Genomic DNA, 16,800 nt, shown 5'->3' with positions numbered 1-16,800 from the left:
GCCCCATCCCCGCCCCGATGGGGCGGGGATGGGTCTAGGTTTGACGGGTGGCGGGGCGGGGATGGGGATAAAAACCATACCCGCCGTGGGTGATGGGGCGGGGATGGATTTTAAGCTATACCCGCCCCGACCAATACCCGCCAACCTGACCCGCCCCATACCCGCTAGACCCGCCCTATACCCGCCATAGACCCTATATAAAAATAATAAATACATTAATAAAAAGTGTACAGTATTGCTGTTTTTTTGAAACCATGTACAGTATTGTTGTTTAATAGTATTGCATTTTTTTTTAATTTAGAGTAAAGCCCACAAGGCCACACGGCCCACAATCCATTTTCAATACGAAATAGTACATAGTAGTAAAAACAATACTACTCTTTTACTGTAACTCATATTCATTCATACTGACAAAAAAAACCTAATTTCCTTTTCTATTTCCTAAGACACCTTTCCAGCCGACATAAGCAAGTTTTTGCTCCATATCAAGCAGCAGCTTCTAAGTCTCTTCATTGAGAACAATTTTCTAACATTGAAGCAGCTCTTTGATCAAGGTGAATCAGAGCAAGTGGAGTAATTCATGGCCTCTTAGGTTTCTTATGTATTTTTGTATTTGTTGTAGTTTATAATAATTGGATTTTGGAGTTAAATTTATTAGTTTGGAGTTAAATTTTAGTATTCTTACTTCATTATTTTATTTATTGGTACAATTAATACCTTTTCATCAGGCTATGTTATTGATTTACAGTAGAATTGCAGTGGGTTTAGAGCGGAGGGCTAAGTGGGTGATGGGGCGGGGAAAGTGGGGCTGAGGCGGGGATGGATATCCGCATCGGGGATGGGGTGGGGATGGTATTAGGGTTGGACCCGCCGGGGCGGGGATGGGGATAAATTTCAGACCCCTAGCGGGGACGAGGATGGGGATGGGGATAGAAATTTGAGGCGGGGATGGGGATGGGAATGCCAAAACCCGCCCCGCCCCGCCCCGTTGACATCCCTAATTGTACATACATTATAAAGATATCTTAAAGTGATTAAAAGTTACCTCTGAAATGAATAAAAGTTACCTCTGAAATGAATAAAAGTTACCCCAATATACGTAAAAGTAACCCAATTCAAATAAAAATTATCTACACTTTATTAGTAAAGAATCACATTTTAAATGACTAAAAATCAATTATAAGTGATTAAATGTAATTAAATTACCTTTATAAAACTTTTCTTGTTGTCTATTTATATAAAAGTTGTATTATGTTTAAAGTTACCCAAAAACAAGCAAAAAGTTACCCTAAAATTAGCTAAAAGTTACCCTTATACTGCTTGATGTACAATAATATTACTGTAAACCGGATGTATACAAAATTTTTTGTATTTTTAATGACCATGCACCAATTATTCTGACAACCGAAACTAGAAGCACTGATGATTGGGGAGGTTCGGCTTTTAAGTTCGAAAGCTTTTGGTTATCGAATGAAGGTTGTAATGAGGTAATAAGTGGTGTGTGGACTGATTCTGGTGGACTTAATATGCGGCAAAAAATTTCGATGTGTGGAGAACGACTAGAAGAAAATTAAAAAAGCAGAAAAGGCTCTCAAGGCTCTAAAGGAGGGTGTTATGGATGGCGAGAAATTAGAACGTTGTCATTCCCTTTCGACGGAACTCAAGTCCTTATACTTATTGGAGGAGTCGTATTAGTTTGCTCGTGCTCGGGCAAATGAATTGCGTGATGGTGACAAAAAAACAAAATATTTTCACCATAAGGTTAGCCAACGCAAAGCTCGAAATAGAATCACTGGTTTGTTTGAAAATAATGGTGTGTGCAAAAATAAAAAGGTTGACATTGAAAAGCTAATTGCCGCATACTTTGCAAAGCTCTTCGCTACGAGTTCACCAATTGGATTTCGGGATGCAATGGAGGGGCTCGAAAAATTGGTTACACCCGAGATGAATTCAATCCTGGATAAAGAACCTACGGGAGAAGAAGTAAGACATACACTTTCCCAGATGCACCCTCACAAGGCTCCGGACCTCGACAGTATGCACGCTTTATTTTTTTAGAAATTTTGGCATGTGGTCGGGTCAGATATTATTGCTTATGTTCAGAACTAGTGGAATGGGAATGTGAATATGGATAAGATAAATTACACTTGCGTTGTGCTTATTCCGAAATGTGATAAACCTACTCTGATTTCGGAATTTAGGCCAATTTGCTGCTGCAATGTTATTTATAAAATCATCTCTAAGGTTTTGGCAAATAAATTGAAAAATTTCCTTGGGGGATATAATTTCTCCGAATCAAAGTGTTTTTGTTCCGCAGAGACTTAATACTGATAATGCATGCTATTGTGGCATTTGAAAATTTTCATGCCATGAAGAGAGGTGGTGAAGGGAAGGATGGTAATGTAGCTCTAAAACTTGATATGAGCGAGGCATATGACAGTGTGGAGTGGGATTTTCTAGAGCAAGTGATGATCAAATTGGGGTTCTCGAATACTTGGGTTCATCGTATAATGTGTTGTCTTAAAAGTGTTTCTTTCACTTTCAAGATTAACAGACATATATCGGGGTCTGTGATCCCATCTAGAGGATTACGCCAGGGTGATCCAATATCTCCGTACTTATTTCTGTTATGTGCGGATGCGTCATCCGACTTTGATTTCCAAAGCGGCTAATGGTAACTTAATTCATGGTTCTCGAATATGCAGAAATGCCCCCAGAGTGTCTCATTTATTTTTTGCAAATGACAGTATACTTTTTGCTAGAGCAAATGTGCAAGAATGCTCGGTTATAGCTGAAATTATCAGCAAATATGAGAGAGCATCGGGTCATAACGTCAATCTATGCAAGACCGAAGTTGCTTTTAGCAAAAAAGTCTGTCCGAACTGAAGGCAAGAAATTATTGATATTTTGGGTGTTAGAGAGGTTAAACGACACGAAAAGTACCTTGGGTTACTAACTATCATTAGGAGGTCGAAAAATGCTATTTTTGCAGGTTTGAAGGAAAGGTTGTGGAAGAAATTGCAGGGGTGGAAAGAAAAATTATTGTCGAGGCCGGGAAAAGAGGTGCTTATCAAAGCGGTTGCTCAGGCTATCCCTACCTACATGATGAGTATCTTTAGACTTCCCGATGGATTTATTGATGAAATTCACTTTATTCTTGCGAGATTTTGGTGGGGCTCTACGGAAACTACAAGTAAGATGCATTGGCAACGTTGGGAGCTATTATGTCGTCCCAAGGCTCTTAAGGGTTTGGGATTTCGAGATCTAAAATGCTTTAACCAAGCTTTTTTGGCTAAGCAATTATGGAGGTTGCACCATAACCCGGGGACTCTCATTCACACAATTCTAAAAGCTAAATATTTCAAGAATTGTGAAGTCTTTGAGGCTAGTTGTGGGTATGATCCAAGCTATGCTTGGAGAAGTATGTGGCGTGCTAGAGGTCTTTTGTTAGAGGGCCTCAAATGGAGAGTGGGGAATGGGAGTGCAATCAATGTATGGAGTGAAGCTTGGTTACCTGGTCTGCAATTGTACCAACTCCGAGTGCTACAAGTGACATGGGGCTAAGAGTGAGTGATCTAATTGATCACAACTGTTGCGAATGGGATGTGAATATGATTTCTAGCAATTTTAATAATGAAGATGCGGCAAAAATCCTCACTATCCCTCTATCTCCTAATAGCCCTCCCGATAAAATGTTTTGGTGGCCATCAAAAGATGGCTCTTATTCTGTGAAGTCGGGGTACTGGTTGTGCAAGAAAGTGCCGGCTGTGATGCAAGGGTCAGACATGAATGAGGTGTGGAGACTTATATGGTCGTTGGTGTGTCCATTAAAACTAAAGCATTTCCTGTGGAGGGCATGTAAAGGTTTCCTTGCTGTTAAGGAACGCTTATACTATCGTCACATTGTTGCGGAGAAATTGTGCAGCATCTGTAACGCTCCTGAGGAGACCATCATTCATGCCATCTTCGAGTGTAAAGTTGCGAAGGAAATCTGGGCAGTAAGTCCTCTTATGGCCCAGGTTAATAATGCTGCTCCTTCTAGCAGTTTTGTTGAGAGATGGATATGGTGCTCGAAGAACATGTCAAAGGAGGATCTACTCTCAGTGGCAACATTGGCGTGGGCATCATGGCATTGTAGAAACAGAAGCATCTTCGAGCAAGGGTCTTTTAATGCAGTTGAAGTGGCTAGAGGTTGGGTGAATTTTGTTAGGGAAAGTAATGATTATGCGGCTAAGGTATGTAGCAGTCCTGCCCCTGCTGTTCATTGTGCTCCTAGCTCTTGGAGCTGTCCTGTGGCAGGTGTTGTTAAGGTGAATTGTGATGCTCACCTTGGTATGCAAACGGGTTTGGGAGTGGTTATTCGAAACGAGCAGGGATTGCTATTGGTTGCTGCTATTAGACAGATGGGAGTAGGGTGGGATGTAGGAATGGCAGAAGCTGTGGCCTACAGCTTTGGGTTGCAAGTGGCACAAAGGCTGGGATTTAGTGATGTTCACCTTAAGTCAGACGCTGCAAATATTGTTAATGCTGTGAAAACGAAGGCAAAGGGATAATCTCCTCTCTTTCTACTGCATGATGATATTGCTAGGCTATCTCTCTGTTTTAATTCATTTAGTTTTACTCATATTAAACGTGCGGGGAATACTCTAGCCCATAGTGTTGCATGATGAAAAACTCCTTTTCCCCAAAGCTTGACATCTTTGGCGGAAATTGATCTCTTATAATGAATTTTTCCGCGTGGTTTCAAAAAAAAACATTTTTTTAAGGTGAAATGAACAGAGTTAAGATTAGATGATTTAAATATAGAGTCAACTCTGATTAATAAGACTAATAAAGAACAACCTTTAAATATAAGGGAAATTTGAAGTAGCGGTTTTACCTTATATTTAAGCTTTATTAACTTGTATTTTCCCTTAAATATAAATTAGTGTGAATTCCTTACGATGCCTCGAGTAGGGGTGTCAATTCAAGTAATCGAATAGTGTCTGGGTTGACCCATCTCTAGTAGGGTTTATTTATTCGGGTCGATTATGTTTAGTATCAAAGTTACCCTTTTAGTCCGTCCAGGTATGGGTCAGGTCAATTTAGGGTCAAACTTTGTCTACTATGGGCCATTTTAGGGTCGGGTAACTTCATACCGGTTCATATTCGATTCAAATAAATTTGTATCGGGTTCAAAACGAGTTAAACTGGGTTAATTTCGGGTCGAATGACTTAGGGTCGGGTTGATTGCAGTTAGATTTATTTCAGTTAGGTTTAATATGATTAGGATGAGGTTGATTAAAAACTAGATAGGTTTTAGTAGCAACAACATATCAATTTTAGAGATAGTTATCTCTTAGTTATCAAAGAAAACATTATGCCATGAGAATTACCATACCAATCAAAGAACACCCTGCACGGAACAAATACCGATTATATCGTATAACAAGTTTCTATCATCAAGAAAACTATGAGCAATTTTCACTGAAAGTATTCTTCACTGAAAATCGCAGCATATATAACCTAGATACAAGTTAGGGTTTGTAGGCGTCGTTCGAAGTGCGCCTACGTTAAAGCATGTTGTGAATATGCTTGGCACTCATAGGAAGTGGGAATTGACATATACAATTAGGGACACGATTAGGGACAAGGAAAGTAGGAAGCCGCCAACAAGTTTTTAAGGAACTTGTAAACCGTTCACGGATCATAAAAGGCAACCACGAAAAGGGACAACGAAAGGCAACAACGATTGACCCGTGAAGGTTACACCCCATTCATAATCCATGAGATTACTAACTCCATATGGTTCGGAACCACGAAAGGAGGATCGAGGATGATGGTACGAAGTGAGTCATGGAGTCACATTCGCCCGTATTGGCCTCTACTCGATTCTTATAGTGAAAAGTATTCCTGTGATCTCAAAGGCATGCAAAAAAAGATTTAATTTGCTCCAAACTATTATTAAGCTAAATTGGTTGAATGTTAATGCAACACATAATTCTATAATATTGGTGATCACTTGATTAAATAACAAGATTAAAGGAACCTAAACTGGTTGTCCAAATTATCTTATTAGACGTGATTTTCAATTACACATTCCCTTTAAACATGCAATATGGTGATCATAATAACAATAGAATCAACATTGATATTGGAAGCAATTTAACAATAATAGCGTTAGTCAAATCAAATAATAATAACCCTAATCACGATACTAGCAATATAAAATAATAATAAGTAATTAAATTAATTAATTACTCACATTTCGCGCGTTCCTTAAAATTGCTACATCATGAATAAATTGTTAGTAACTTCAATAAATAATAAATCAAATGTAAATTAAATTAAATTAACGTAGAGTTGATTTGGTCCAAACCCTTAGTTAATTCTACCTTTCACGCCTTGGTTTAAGTATAGAACTTCGGGTATCGCATGGACTCCTTAGAGTGCTTAAGGGATATAAAATGAGAGAATAGGGTGGCTAGAATTTAGGCTAGAGCAAGAGAATGATTTTTGGTGTAGGGAGAGAGAATGATTTTTGGTGTAGAAGAGAGGAAGAGAGAATGCTTTGATGATCAAGCCTGTTGACGATTGAAAAAGGTGTGATATGACCTCTATTTATAGGGAAAAAAAGGGGTCGAATCAAGAAAAGATAAGAATTCGAATCGGATAAAACTCTTGCGATAGACAGCAGTTTTTGCGGTTTTTGTTTTTATCATATCTTTTGATCTAGAAATAATAATAAGATATTGTTGGAAAGCTCTTGAAGTCTACTTTCTAAACCAATTGGAATCAGATTAAAATATTTTGTAGAATAAAAGATATGGCCGAAATAGTGGGACGGTGTCAGTTTTGGATAGAGTTTCGTATTTCTTTTATATCTTTTTCGTTATAACTCGGAATTAATATTATAATATATCATTGGAAAGATAATTTCAAGAGCTATCCAAACATATAAGAATTAGATAAAAACTATGAAGCACGGAAATAATATCTGACAATCTTTGAACGTCTTTCAATTCGAATAGAATTAGGACTTTCAAAAAGAGAAGTTTTATTCAATTTCAAACTCTTTAATCTTATCTTTTGAAAAAGGATAATTAAGATCTTTTAGAAGCTTATAGAAGCTTTCAATTAATCCTAATTAGATTAGGAATGAGATTAAATCCTTTGGACCCTTTATATGATCATTGGGCCGTAGGTAAGATGGGCTTAGGTTCGGTTTGAGCTCAGTTTAGTATTTTGGCCATAACTTATTCGTTATAACTCGGATTTGGGCTTATAATATATCGTTGGAAAGCTCTTTTAAATCCCCATCCAAATATTTAATCATTGGACCCAGATTATGGACCAAAATAAACTGGTCTAAACGTTTTTATTAAAAAGGACACAAAATGAATGATTTTAAAGGACACGAAATGAATTATTTTGGGTTTAAAGGCGCAAAAAGAGAAAATTAATTTATGGTTTGGAGAAATGGGCTAGGAATTGGGTTGGTTTATGAAATGTATCGGGATTGAATTGGATTTAATTACTCCAAAGATTAAATACTCAACCCGACCAATAATGGCGGTGAAAGGTTATTCATCATCGGGTTTGGTTTTGGGGAGACATTTTTAGGTGTCTACAGGGTTATACTGCGATTTGTACAAAACAAATATAAGAAAATACATAGAAGATACCATACTGAAATATACGTCCTTATGTACAAGATATAATGCATAATAAGACTACGAATCCATGGCATAATCTTACAACGACTGGTTTGGAAATTAAGAAAACAGGTTTTTTTGGTAAGGAATAAGCATATATGATTTGGAAATTACACACCATTAAGGAATATTATCGGCAAGGCCAAATTAATTTAAGATAGAGGGAAAAAAAATGATTGAGTTACTAAGTTACAATCCATTTTTGATTAAAAGAATAAAAAATAAAAAATTATAATCCATTTTGCACTTTTACTCCCATAAAGCTGGAAAAGTCGATTTCCAGGTCCAGTACTCCAGTTAAAGCAACTTCTTCATATTATACTAATAAGCAATAAAACATAAATTACTTATCTTTTGATACGTGAACCAAGCTGACAATAGCCGTGTCGTGGAGAACCACTGACCTAAAAGACGATTCCGCGCTACCTCTCTGTGTAGTAGACTAGAAGCGGTCGCCCTCCAAGATAAGCACGACGTCGGAATTTATGTGCACTCACAAACCCAACTGGAATTCATAATACTTGCCCAGAAAACAAGAACAGTGTTTAGTATTTTTGAGAAGAGAGAGAGGTACTATCATTGTAGTGGTGATGACTGAAGAGAGCAAGGGTATTTATAGGGAAAAACAACTCATGGTAACCATACGAATGTGTCTAGGTTCATTCAGCCAAATGACTAGATACGTCACAAACACGAAGGTGTCTAGGTTCATTTAACCAAGTGACTGATACATTACAAACACAAAAGTGTTTAAGTTCGTTCAACCAAGTGTCTAGGTTCTTTCAATGTGGAAGATTTACCTCACTTTAATGCCATTCTTTTCTTGTTTTTTCATCAAGAATTTCCAACAACCCCCCATAGATTTGAAGATGAGGAAAAAGAAAAGAATGGAAAAATGATTTCTGGGCAAAACAAAACAATTGCATAGTGTCAATGTCTCGCTACTTAAATTAACACATAGTGGACATCAAGCTATGATCCCTTACCTACCAAGTGACCTTCATCTTGAACTCAATAGAGAGTTAGAGACCCGTCACTTTGACCCACACAATTGAACATGTATAATATTCTGAAATTCCGTGAATAAAGGTGACGCATTATACTGGCCATACGTCCAGCCTGGATGCTCATAGGTGCTCTAGAGTATAAGCCCGCGAAATACATACTCATAGGAAGCGGCCACACTTCCACTCCTAAATAGGTGAATCCCATCAAGTGTGAGCTACAACACACCTCCAAAAATATGGATATGAGTTCATTAAGAGCCGTATGCTCAACCTCCTTCTCATAATTTGTAGCTAAGCACAAAACAAACATCTAGAGATGGACAAAATAAAATAAAAAATGTGCTTCCGAATTATTACATAATGTTCCCCTTTGAACTCATATATAGTGAGTAGGAGTTCATTACTTCACAATTAATACAACGGGCTTTAGCCCCATCTCTACCGATGTTTCCAAAACTAGTTTTCTATATAGGCCTTTAGTTAACTGTAGGCGTCGTTTGAAGTGCGCCTACGTAAGCATGTATGAATATGCTTGGCACTCATAGGAAGTGGGAATTGACATATACGATTAGGGACAAGGAAAGTAGGGAGCCGCCAACAAGTTTTAAAGGAACTTGTAAACCGTTCACGGATCATTTAAGGCAACCACGATTAAGGGACGACGAAGGCAACAACGATTGACCCGTGAAGATTACACCCCATTCATAATCCATGAGATTACTAACTCCATATGGTTCAAAACCACGAAAAGAGGATCGGGGATGATGGTACGAACTGAGTCATGGACTCACATTCCCCCGTATTGGCCTCTACTCGATTCTTATTATGAAAAATAATTCATGCGATCTCAAAGGCATGCAAACAAAGATTCAATTTGCTCCAAACTATTATTAAGCTAAATTGGTTGAATATTAATGCAACATAAAATTCTAAAATATAGGTGATCACTTGATTAAATAACAAGATTAAAAAGGAACCTAAACCGGTTGTCCAAATTATCTTATTAGACGTGATTTTCAGTTACATATTCCCTTTAAACATGCAATATCGTGATCATAATAACAATAGAATCAACATTAATATTGGAAGCAATTCAACAATAATAGCGTTAGTCAAATCAAATAATAACCCTAATCATGATACTAGCAACAAGAATAAAAGTAAGAGTAATTAGTGATTAATTACTCACTTTCCGCGTTTCCTTAAATTGCTACATCATGAATAAATTGTTAGTAACTTCAATAAAAATATAAATAAAATGGAAATTAAATTAAATTAAAAGTAGAATTGATTTGGCCCAAACCCTTAGTTAATTATACCTTCCACGCCTTGGTTTAAGTATAGAACTTTTTACCCCCTTTACTTTCATGATTATTAAAATCACCCAAGTCACTATGAACAAGTTCTAGTACTTCAGTCTGTCTATCTACTGATTTAAATGGCTTCGTTGTAAATTTGGCTTCAACACAAATTTGACATTTCGAAAAATCAGTGTTAGAAAAACTTGGAATCAAATTTAATTGTTTAAGCCTTTTAATTGAATCAATATTAACATGACCTAATCTAGAATGCCATTAATCAATAGACTCAGCAATATAAGCAAAAAAAGTACTAACATTCTTATTCATAGTGTCAATTTTAACATCAAGAGTAAAAAGCCCCCCATTACAAAAGCCGTTTCCCACATTCCCCATTGCGAGTAAGAATTAATCTATTAGAATCAAAGAAGAGTTTCAGTCCAGCTTTCATGAGCAAACTGCTAGAAATTAAATTCCTACGCATTTCTGGAACATGCAAAACATTAGTGAGAGTAAGCAATTTTCCAGAAGTGAGAGTGAGAACAATCTTCCCTTTGCCTTGGATAAAAGCAGAAGCTGAGTTGCCCATGAAGACATTTTCACCTTCAACCTTGTCATAGGTAGTGAACATGCCCTTGTTGGCGCAGATGTGCCTGGTAGCTCTAGTGTCAACAATCCACTCAGCAGCATTACCTGTAAAGTTAGCTTCTAAAACAACAGCAACAATAACATCATAATCCTCAATAAGATTTGCTTGACTTTGCCCATTCTTCTTCTTGACCCTGCAATCCTTAGCCCTTAAATTTGTACTTCTGAACCTTCCCATTAGGCTTAAGATAACTGTTTTTGGCTTTGGACTAGTTGTTTGATTTGGGTTCAACAAGATTGGTTTTGGCAGAAGAGAAGTATGGAATAACAGATGGGCCTTTATCAATGATACGATTTTCCTCCTCAATTTTGAGATGTCCTACAAGCTCCTCTAAGGTTAGGTCTTTCTTTTTGTGCATCAATTGGTTACAAAAATCCTTCCAAGAGGGAGGGAGTTTCTCAATCAAGACAATAGCAAGGGTAATATCACAAATAGACAGACCTTCACCAGCCATAATAATACACACATTCTCATAAGCATGAATCTGATCAATAATAGGCTTATCATCAACTTGAAAACTCAACCACTTACTAACACAATAACGTTTAGTACCAGCATCATCAGTCCCATATTTTTTCTCTAAAGCATCCCAAATATCCTTAGCATGATAAAAACCCATATAAATATCCAACAGATTATTCGACATATAATGCAACAACATGCCCTTACAGGTTCTATCATCCTTAGAAAACTTAATATCAGTTTCAGACAAATCATCCTTATCAACAGGTTCAACAATATCATCAAGAACATATGCAATATCAATTTGCTCCAAATAAAAATGCATACTAACAGCCCAACGTTAAAAATTCTTGCCATCCAGAGGTTCCAACTTAGACATATCAGGAATAAGGAATTTGGAAGCCATAATCGTCTTTTAGATTGTTATACTAATAAGCAATAAAACATAAATTACTTATCTCTTGATGCGTGAACCAAACTGACAATACCGTGTTGTGGAGAACCACAGTCCTAAAAGACGATTCCGCACTACCTCCCAGTGCAGTAGACTAGAAGTGGTTGCCCTCCAGGATAAGCACGACGCCAGAGTTAATGTGCACTCACAAACCTAACTGGAATTCAGAATACTTGCCCAGAAAACAAGAACAGTGTTTAGTATTTTTGAGGAGAGAGAGGTACGAATTGTTGTAGTGGTTATGACTCATGAGAGCAAGGGAATTTATAGGGAAAAACAACTCATGGTAACCATACGAATGTGTCTAGGTTCATTCAGCCAAATGACTAGATACGTCACTAACACGAAGGTGTCTAGGTTCATTTAGCCAAGTGACTGGATACGTTACAAACACAAAGGTGTCTAGGTTCGTTCAACCAAGTGTCTAGGTTCTTTCAATGTGGAAGATTTACCTCACTTTAATACCACTCTTTTCTTGTTTTTTCATCAAGAATTCTAACACTACAGCACTAGATGTGGCCAATGTAGACAGCGTTTAGATCAAATAATCACAGATGCAGATAAATGAATGAATATGCAATTAAGGTCAGAAAAAGATGAGATATATGAAGGGAAACAACTACAAGAAATGTTAGTCCGAACCATGATTGTGCCAGCAGTGGATGCTGCCCGACCTGCTGCAAACTCTCCTGCAAGAAAAGGACCACTTCACCACAGAAGGTACTGATATCAAAAAGCAATATTTCGAGTGCAGTTACCCTTTGTCCACTGTCAAGAAATCAAATCAAATCAAAATCAAGAATAATTTCTAAGTACATGAACACTGCACGTTTTATCTGCCTGCAAATGTGCAGAAAAAGTATTCTTAAGAACTGACACTGATTAAATGACAAAGGATGAGGAAATATTCAACAGACACTAAAGATTACTACACTACATGAATATGAAACACATTTAAAATCCTTAAAAATGCATGTCTGTTCACTTCTAGAGTCCATTCATCTTCAGCACCTGATGCACAATAATCATATATCATCTTCGGCTGTCTCTCTTTCGCCAGCTATTTATATTCAGAAACATCTATTACCTCCATCAAGCTGTTAATGACAGGGCAGCAATCTATACTGTTGTATGGTTTCTAACAAAAATAAGAGCAATACAAATTGATAATTTAGTACCAGCACGTTCTCAAGTTAATAATTGGCAATCAAAGAATTAGTCCATCCAAGATGTATCTCACTGATAATACACAGTACCAACCTTCGATGGAAGGGGTCTATATAGATTTTCTGTTCCGAAATACAGATTTATCCTATGACATGCTCCAACAGAAAAACAAAATATCAGACAAAAAAAATATAGATCATGATCAGGGGTCTTTGCTACTGATCTCTGCTTAGTGTGTGCCTGTGCAACTGAAATCCGCTAGTATCTACTTTTCAATTGCTAGTTTAACTCTTAATGCTTGGAAACAATTAAGTGGTGTCTCTTCTATAAAATCAATCCTTTTTCAGATTAGTATGTGTGGGAGCAGAAGTTCCCCAAGGCACACAGTTTAGGCGAAAGGTGATTATAGCAGCTTCATTATGCAGCAGATGTGTAGTTACTAATGAGCCTAATCAATAGTAATTGGTTTTCTAGTTTGTAAAGAGTTCTACCTTGCTTTTCCATTATAAAAGCCACCTAAGTTGCTTACTCTTTTGCTTGTGAGGGGTCGTTCTAAACTGTATACCCTTGCATCAGACTGTATAATGTAATGTTCTGAAGAATTTTACAGTAACCACTTTGCTTACCAAGAAATAATTTACAAATGAAGTTTTCATCGATACACACAGAGAGATCACTCTAAAACAAAAGTGCTCAACATTTAAAGGAGCAAAACCTCACCCATTAGACAGGCATTATTTCTTTAGAAAGAAATATTTTCTCAGTTTATTCGGTTGATGACAGTATGCAATCAATGAAACAATAGATAAATAAATCAAAATGATAGTAGGTAGCTGGTAAGCCTCTCTATATATGTATATGAAGAACCGCCTTCCTTGACACAAAGAGTTGCCTTCTCCTTCAAAGCTGTGATTCTGCTCCTCATTTCTTCCCCTTCTTCCAGCATTAGTTTTCTTATCGACCTTGCTATTTCTTCTCTTTTGATCCCCTTTTCCAATTTCATCCCTATCTTCCAACCATCACTCACATGCCTCGCGTTCATATCCTGGTCCGCAAAGATAGGCTGGCAAATCATTGGCACTCCTTCGCAAATACTCTCCAAAGTTGAGTTCCATCCGTTGTGAGTCCAAAATCCTCCAACAGCTGGGTGGGATAAAACCTCTAATTGAGGTGCCCATTTTACAATATGTCCTCTTTCACCCAACATTTCAAGGTAGCCTTCTGGCAATGAGTTGTTGACTTCTGAACCCTGGATCAATCCGTGGCGCACCACCCATAGGATTGGCACCTTGCTTTCAAGCAGTCCCCAAGCTAGCTCGAGAAATTCAGCTTTGTTAATTGCTGCAACACTCCCAAAACTAACATACAGTACAGACTTGGGTGTTTGTTTATTCAACCAAGTGATGGAAGTTTGGTCTTGTGCCCATATGTTGGTATCAGAAGTCGGAGATTGTTTGTGTAAGGGGCCTATAGGAAAGATGGGAATACGAAGGGATTGTTTAACTTGAGCCATTGCATAACTTTCCAGTTCCTCAAAGCTATTGCATATGACACCATGAGAAGTCTCGGTTTCTTGGACTAGTGCCTCCAGTAAATGATGTTGCCATTCTAAAGGAAGGTCCCTGACTTTTAAAGGGGAAAGCTCTTGCAGTGTTTCATCTAAATTGTTGTCTGAAATGTGTAAAGAAAGACAGATAAGTCAAGCATTTGACAGCAATATAACAACCTGAAGTTTAAAAACTTAAAGTAATCATTCCAAACACTTAAAATTTCCTTATGTGTCATAATGCAGTTATTAATATAACATAGGAAGTATAGTCTTTGAAGGGTGTTGTCCTTCTGAACACTATTTTTAGCATGTGTTTGAATATTAATAGCAGAATTTATTTTGCATAAATTGATTGTATCCTGCATTATTCCTGCAAACTGCTATGTCTATGTTATTGCAGGCTGCAATCACATAGACATAGCAGTTGTACGAAGAACCTGCAACTCGTTTGCTTACTATTCTGCTGCTGAGAGTGCTGGCCTAAGAGGCTAAGAGGTTAATTCTAAGTAATGAATGAAATCTGCAGCTAGTACTGATTCTGTATATTTCTTCATTTAATCTAGTTTGTTGGTTTCCATAATTTAGTTGAGAAAGCAATTAGTATCTAAGAATTGAATAAAACCTGGAGCTAGTAGTGATTCTGTATATTTTCTATTTAATCTAGTAATTCTAGTTAGTTGATCTCCAAAATTTTTTTGAGACATCCATTAGTTTTCTTCAGGGGACCTGATCTCTATCAGTATATAAGCTGATAAAATAACTGTGTGTCTACCTGCACTCAGGTGACGCATGCTGAACACTTGTCAGACACATCGGCATGTTTAGGGTGACACGCACGCTGCCTGAAAAGCTGATGTATGTATCAATCTTTAGTTACATCCAGCGATTCAGGTATGCATTGATATGCACATAGTATTAATTGTCAGATCAAATAAACTGTAGTGATTCAGAAATTTTGGCAAAAATCTCTTGAAACTATATCAAGATTTGAAGTTACCTCGAGCAGGGAGATAGCCCTTTTCTCGTAAAGAAGGCAGAGAAAGATAAACCAGCAAAGCCGATATGCTACCAGTCCTGAGCACCATCCTAGGAAGGTTAATGCTTGCAGTAACAGACCCAACAAATTTCCACATAGGATCTGCGATCAAGGCAGCAACAGGCTCCTTGATCGCATCAGTATCAATATCAGCAGCAGCAGCAGCAGCAGTAGCAGCAGCCTCGCGTAAAATTTGAGACAAGCAATCCTGGAAAGGCTCGGAGCAGGTGTCCATGACAGATATGATGGTAAAAGTATCTGGTGGAGGGGACTTGGAATAGAACTCGAGTAAGCTGTTGTAAAAGGAGCAGAAAGTGAAGTGTGGGAAATCAGTTGGATTTATAGGATTGTAAGGAGTCTGAATGATGGTAATGGAAAAGCCTTTTGAGTAAAGGAGAGTTGCTAGTTGTAGCATTGGATTTAAATGGCCGTGAAATGGTGCAGGAAATAGTAGTAGTCGACGGCCGAGCTTGCTAGTCTGTTTCATGGTCCCTTCCATTGGAGCTTATGGTTGTTTTCTCTGGATTTAAGCTTGTGTTTTCTGTTGATTTAGATGAGTTGGGTTCCTGGTCTCTATGCTATAGAGTGGAGAATGGTAATGATTAGCTAATAGATGAAGATTCTATATACTTTGCCCAATTTCATTTAAAATGAATCTCACTGTTTTTGGTTCCAAAATTTCTCAATCAGATTCCTCTTAAATACTGTATTTTTAATGTTATCCTCAGTCTGTACTAACTAGTGGCTTCATTTTTTTTTTTTTTTCTTTTTTATCAAACTAGTGGCTACTCGTACTTGGCTACTTGCTTAGTTGCTAGTTTGCTACCTTGCTACTTTCAACTATATTCACGTTTTACACAATAAAATATTTATAAAAAAAAACAAAACAAAAACAAACGAAAATAAACAAAACAAAACAAAACATCTACTCCGTACTATATTTACATTTAAGTCACGTATAAACATGTATAAGGGTTACTTATTGCTTAATAGGGAATAGGGATTACCTTCACAGCGTAATAGGGTTACTTATTGCATAATAGGGATTACCTTCACAGTGTAATAGGGTTACTTATTGCATAATAGGGATTACCTTCACAATATAGTTGATTTTTAGGATTTACTTATGAGTGTAATCCCCCATATTTTTAAATATATTATAAATGAAATTATATTTTATTTACGATATTTATTTGTACTTTTCTAGGATTTAATTTCAAAAATTTCGAATTATTTTTGGGATCATAATCGATTTTATTACAAAGAACTTTTTATGAATCTTCCATCTGTAATTTATGTCCAACAAACAAACCAAACCCACTTTACTTTCTTAATTGATCCATTAATTTTAGAAGGCCCAATATCTCTACTTACCCTACTACCCTCTCTCCTATAAATACCCAATACATTCCCAAAAATTTCCCCACACAAAAGGTTAGTCTTATTTTCTTTCTCCTTTGTTTTATTAATTTGTGTAATTATAA

General features: G+C 37.1%; 2 protein-coding genes across 2 annotated transcripts; one reads left to right on the top strand and one right to left on the bottom strand.

Annotated features, from left to right (window-relative positions):
* Positions 1-3,611: 3,611 nt before the first annotated feature.
* On the top strand, positions 3,612-4,553 carry LOC145610695 (uncharacterized). The gene has a single exon (XM_081665995.1). It carries the CDS (start codon positions 3,612-3,614, stop codon positions 4,551-4,553), a length of 942 nt encoding a protein of 313 aa, XP_081522121.1.
* Positions 4,554-13,326: 8,773 nt separating this feature from the next.
* LOC145611885 (UDP-glycosyltransferase 76B1-like) lies at positions 13,327-15,995 on the bottom strand. Its single transcript, XM_081667266.1, has 2 exons — positions 15,278-15,995; positions 13,327-14,402 (listed from the first exon to the last, which is right to left on the bottom strand). Exons 1-2 carry the CDS (start codon positions 15,813-15,815, stop codon positions 13,546-13,548), a joined length of 1,395 nt encoding a protein of 464 aa, XP_081523392.1. The 5' UTR covers positions 15,816-15,995; the 3' UTR covers positions 13,327-13,545.
* Between the last annotated feature and the right edge of the window lie 805 nt (positions 15,996-16,800).

This window comes from Chenopodium album, chromosome 24, assembly GCF_948465745.1.
Source record: "Chenopodium album chromosome 24, dcCheAlbu1.1, whole genome shotgun sequence".
Classification (NCBI taxonomy): Eukaryota; Viridiplantae; Streptophyta; class Magnoliopsida; order Caryophyllales; family Amaranthaceae; genus Chenopodium; species Chenopodium album.
This window is presented reverse-complemented; position numbering and strand designations above follow the sequence as displayed.

Excerpts from the sequence above, each read along its gene's own strand:
- LOC145610695 (XM_081665995.1), top strand. The coding sequence starts at position 3,612 with ATGATTTCTAGCAATTTTAATAATGAAGATGCGGCAAAAATCCTCACT.
- LOC145611885 (XM_081667266.1), bottom strand. The coding sequence starts at position 15,815 with ATGGAAGGGACCATGAAACAGACTAGCAAGCTCGGCCGTCGACTACTA. Across the intron at positions 14,403-15,277 it reads GGGCTATCTCCCTGCTCGAG|ACAACAATTTAGATGAAACA; the intron begins GTAACTTCAAAT and ends TACACATTTCAG.